The sequence below is a fragment of the Penaeus japonicus genome, unplaced genomic scaffold (assembly GCF_977035675.1).
Source record: "Penaeus japonicus unplaced genomic scaffold, GWHDUDI00000001_assembly GWHDUDI00000006, whole genome shotgun sequence".
NCBI classification, from domain to species: Eukaryota; Metazoa; Arthropoda; class Malacostraca; order Decapoda; family Penaeidae; genus Penaeus; species Penaeus japonicus.
Window position 1 is genome coordinate 18,977,254 of NW_028234408.1, and position 5,188 is coordinate 18,982,441.

The 5,188-nt window shown below is 41.4% G+C and overlaps 1 protein-coding gene across 1 annotated transcript in view; it reads right to left on the reverse strand.

Moving 5' to 3' along the window:
• The window catches only part of LOC122264136 (uncharacterized), a 6,434-nt gene extending 1,663 nt beyond the window's left edge, over positions 1-4,771 (reverse strand). The window contains exons 1-8 of the mRNA XM_086537469.1: positions 4,711-4,771; positions 3,693-3,902; positions 3,475-3,587; positions 3,174-3,356; positions 2,091-2,588; positions 1,355-1,964; positions 565-668; positions 30-138 (exon numbers count right to left, since the gene is read on the reverse strand). Coding sequence (XP_086393595.1) covers positions 30-138; positions 565-668; positions 1,355-1,964; positions 2,091-2,588; positions 3,174-3,356; positions 3,475-3,587; positions 3,693-3,902; positions 4,711-4,756 — 1,873 coding nt within the window. The 5' untranslated portion in view covers positions 4,757-4,771. The remainder of the gene's footprint in view (positions 1-29; positions 139-564; positions 669-1,354; positions 1,965-2,090; positions 2,589-3,173; positions 3,357-3,474; positions 3,588-3,692; positions 3,903-4,710) is intronic.
• Positions 4,772-5,188: the final 417 nt, after the last annotated feature.

Consider the following 5,188-nt stretch of genomic DNA (forward strand, 5'->3'; position numbering starts at 1 on the left):
CTAGGTTTATGGAGGTCTTTAATACACACGGATTGTATATTCGATGAGGTCCTTCTGTCCCGAGTAGAAGGCACTGAAAGCAGTTAGACGCAAATACGGTGCCGAGGCTGATGCCATGGTAAACCGCAGAGAACATACCTGTCAAAATAGATAGATTGATAGATAACGTGTGGTTGTTTGGGTGTTTATGGTGTTTCACTGTGGTGAATATTGTTAATTATTAAATCAATATGAAATGCTTACAGTATCCTTTCTCTGCTGCCGTGCTCATAAAATGCTTACATCCATTTGTAAGAAGGAGGAGGCAAAGAGGATAAAACGGAAGAGGAAAAAAGAAGAAACAGAAGACGAGACATGTAAAAGAAAACGAAGAAAAAACGGAGAAGAACGAAAAGAAAACAAAAACGAAAAAGAAAAAAAAAGGAGAAAGCAAAAGAAAATAGAAAATAAAGAAAAAAGAAAACATAAAGAAAAAGACCACACAAAGGAAAAAAGAAAAGAAAAGAAAAAGAAGAAAATGTGAAGACGAAGAAGGAGGAGGTGGAAGGTGAGTAGCTATCCTACCTGAGAATCAAAAGGGAACATAACAAGGTCGAATTCGCAGGTGTAAGTCACGTGGTACAGCTGACTCATTTCCAAGCTGTTGTCTCCACCGGAGAAGATATTGACTGTGTGACAAAAGGTGAGGTTAGGTGATCGCGTAAAGGTCTTGAATATTATGGTTAGATTATTGTATGAACATTTCGGTTTATTATTACATCTGATATTTATGTCTGTTTAGTAATCCAAACTGATTGTGAATGTGAACGTTCTATATTACAAATTTACCCACTATGATACACAGAAAGTTTAGATATGTAAGTTTACCTTCCAAATACTGTACTACAGAAAACTATTATGCAATTTAGGGGTAACTAAAATAAATATCTATTTGGCGAATTTACCTAGGGATTTATACATAAAATCTGTTGAACATTACTGCGTTTCTAAACCCACGCATATAACAAGTGAAAAAATAAAGCATTTAAATAATCATTGATTTTTGGAATAAAAAAGATTTATTATAACATTATTCTCGTTAATAACGTTATCATTATCATCGTTGATATTATCATAAATTTAATAACAATAATAAAAGTAAAAAAATAAGAATATAAAAAAACGAGAATTCAAGAAATGGGGTAACACGCGATGTTGGGTAGGCCTAACTGATTCTTTCGTGACAGCACATATAAACATTTATGTCTAAAAAAGTCTAGACTACGTACATTTCCGGCGTTAACGGGCCGAGAAGCTTGCCTGCCACCTACCTCTATCGATTCCCCTTTACCGTAATTTGAAGACTTTGTCATACCTTCCACGGGCAGGTGAGGCGGTCCGGGCGAGGACGGACTCTCCCGTAAACACTCGAGCCTGGAGCCGGGGCCCAGGTTAGTAAACACGTTGCCCAGAGCGTTGCTGAAGTGCACCCTCGGAGTCCAGATATCATCCACGTCTTTGGAGGAGAGTTTGTTGAGACTGCGATCCTCCTTGAGGTTCAAGTAGTTCAGCCTGATGTCCTTCCACTGTAGAGAGAGCTTGAATGTCGCCGTCATGGATAGGTCCTGCGTGACAATGGACGGGAAGGCGATCAGCTGGATCCCTAACTTGACGTCCAGGGGATTTCCCTTCCATGCGGATGGAGGGGGGATGTTGGTGTTATACCCAGGCGGGATGTCGACCACGGAGCAGAGTGATTCGTCACTCTCGTCAGGGCAGTCGATACGTAGGTTACACCTCAGAGAGAGGTCGATGCAGTTACCATCAGCACAGGTGAATTCCCCCTTGCCGCAGACAGACAACGTGAGCTGTATCTCGGTACCTGCTTGCATCTGACACACCTCACCGTCCAGCGTCCACCGGTGTGTGCCGAACGGATACATCCCTTCCCTTGAAGGTGTCCATGTGGCTTTAACATCTCTCACCTGCGGAGAAATTGAGTATTTATGTAAAATCACCGTCACACATAATGCTCGTTACTAATAAAGGTCACCGTTTTTTCATGAAAATTATGTACAGCAAACAGCTTATTAGGGAAAATAATAAGATACTTTGAGAGACTGAAGAACCCAGCTCCCAGCACTTGGATCCCAGAAGATGTCAGTATGGAGGAACCCAGAAAGAAAGGGGCGGCCGTTCTTCTCGTCGGACACAACATATTGTTTGTTAATCGGCGATCCTTCACACACTATGGGGCCTTTCAGGTAGAGGACTGACAAGCGGTCGAATTCGCAAGGAACGCAGAAGGAATAGGAGTCGAGGCAGGCGATGTCCGACCAAAGCCCCGGGAAGTTGCCAGTCAGCATAACCAGGCAGTTTTCGACATTACCCCCATTGGGGCCAGAGCCTCGCCAGGGCCCCTCCCACGTCAAGGGGGCCCCGGACGTCGAATACACCCATTGGCTTTCTCTCCTCATGTCGTTTGCACCCAGCCACAGGTAGGCGGAACCTTGGCCACCCGAGCAGTACCCGGAGCGGTTTTTGGAGGACTCGTACATCCATGTGTTTTCTTTGTTGTTCATCGGAACTGATAATGAACCTCCAACTATCTATGGAATATATATATATATATGTATATATATATATATATATATATATATATATATATATATATATGTATATATATACACACACACACACACACACATATATAATATATATATATATATATATATATATATATATATATATATATATATATATATGATATATATACATATATATATATATATATATATATATATATATATATATATATATATACAACACACATATATATATATATATATATATATATATATATATATATATATATATATATATATGCATATATATACATATATATATATATATATATATATGTGTATATATATAAATAAATATATAATTATCATCATTATAATGATATGAAAAATAACAAGAAAATAGTTATTATAATCATTATCAATACCGGTAGTTGTAATACGGGTACAGTAATAGTACTGCTTTATCATTAATACCATTGTCATTATGATTATCATTATCATTACTATCATTGTCATTATCATCATTTTCACTATTGTTAACAATATTATCATCATCTTCAACGGCATCATCAGTTTTATTTTTATGATTAATACTATGAACTTCATTACCTGACACAGAGTGATGGCGTTTTTGAGTGCGAAACGGTCTGGGAAAATTGTAATTTTTCGGCTAGCTGTGTTGCAAACGCTCTCCCTCTCTTGCACTGACCATTGCACCTCCCCTTCGAGCTTCCAAGACATTTGTGTCCAACTCAGGACGTCCCCTTCCTGTTCCAATTCACACGCAGCGATCTGGTGAATAATATCGCGTATTATTACTCCGACTGCGATTATCTATTCGGACAACCAAGCTTAAAGAATATTAAATCTCCATGAGGTGATAATTGCATAGTGCAGAAGAAAGACTCACTTGCATGATGGTGTAGTCGTCGAGAACCTGTCCCCAGAAGTTTAGTTCGGTGATCTCTCCGCTGAAACTTTGGTCGCGATGGAACCCTCCGCCGAGACTGTCCTGTTCCTGACCTGCCATTGACCAAGGTTCCACGTTAGTGATGCTCTAACTTACGCAGTCTTGTAAAGGACCATAAATCAGCTTCTTATACAAGAAAGGGGGACAGGAGTTCTTACCAATGATATAAGCGCCGCCTGAATCGACAGTAACAGTCACACCGGAAAAGGAACCTTCCTCACGACGTTCCCCGTTGAGGTAGATGCGCCACTCGCCCGTTCCTTGGTCGAAGGTGAAGCAGAAGTGGGTCCAGGAACGCAGCGGCGTCTTGAGCTTGGTTGTGGCCCACTTGCTGTGCAGCGAGACCTTGTACCCCGTCATTCGATGATCTGCAAAGAAGGAATGGCTATTATGCTGATGCAGAACATCTAATGAAAATATACGGCTATATGTGGTATGTAGGTTTATGCTATGTACACGTATATTGGATTCGTGTATATTGGCTACATTCCTGTTTAAAAGTGCGGTCACACGGGCACTCTATCACCACGAATCCCTGATAACGCGCGAGCTTTCTTACGATGCGGCTAAGTAAGTCGCGGTTTTGGACACGCATCGCCTAGTTTCTGAAGGCAGGGTCACACGGGGAAAATTACGTGCGCGTCGCAGTTACAACGCGTGCGGGAGTCCGTTATTTTTGTGTGGACGTGGCTACACGCAACTGCTTGATTAGGGGGCAGTTTCAGTATGAGGTGGATAAATCTTGGATAAACCTCACTGATTAGACTGAACTACAGGCTATATGCTGCAGTGTACTATTGCTATATCATATTATTCAGTTTATATTATATTGCCATAGTAAACAAGCTATCAAATCAAATATAAAATAAAAACAGGCAAAGATGTTCCATAATACATCCTTCAAATCGTTTTCATATATAAAGATACTAATATCGAATATGTCGATGATCTTGCCTTCTCATATATATTATTTATCTGTATGAAACTTTGTAAACCATTTTAAAACGCAACAAACAAGACAGGGCAATTTAGGGACATGGAAACAGACTCAGATCAGGAGAGTCGGTACTCTAGAACAACTTTTGATGAAGTTATGATAGACGACAGCAGTCCAACAACATACATATACTGCACATACTGCTCTGTACAGCTCTCCCATGTGCGGATGCCACTCACCCATCCGCATTACGTTATCAAGATCATCCGACAACGCGTAGGACATGAGCGTCGACTCCTCGCGGAACCTGGCCAGGCGGATGCGGTAACAGACGCTGAAGCTGAGGAGCTCCGGGAAGGGCGTCACCAAGCGGGCGAAGCTTTCCGAAGAGGGCGTGCCGGACTTCTGAAGGAAGAGAATCGGCACCTGGGTGGCGGTGGCACTCGGGGGCGCGTCCACTGGGGGAGAGGGAAGGGGGTAGTGTTTTGGTGTTTTGGCTCCCTGTCTCTCTGTTGCTTTTTTCATGTATCTCAAATCTCCTTTCTCTGTCTCTCTGTCTGTCTGTCTCCCTCTCTGTCTCTATCTATCTTTATCTCTCTCTGTTCCTCTCTCTCTCTCACTGTCTCTGTCTCTCTCTATCTCTATCTCTCTCTCTCCCTGTCTGTCTGTCTCTCTCACTGTCTCTCTCTCTCTGTGTCTCTATCTATCTTTATCTCT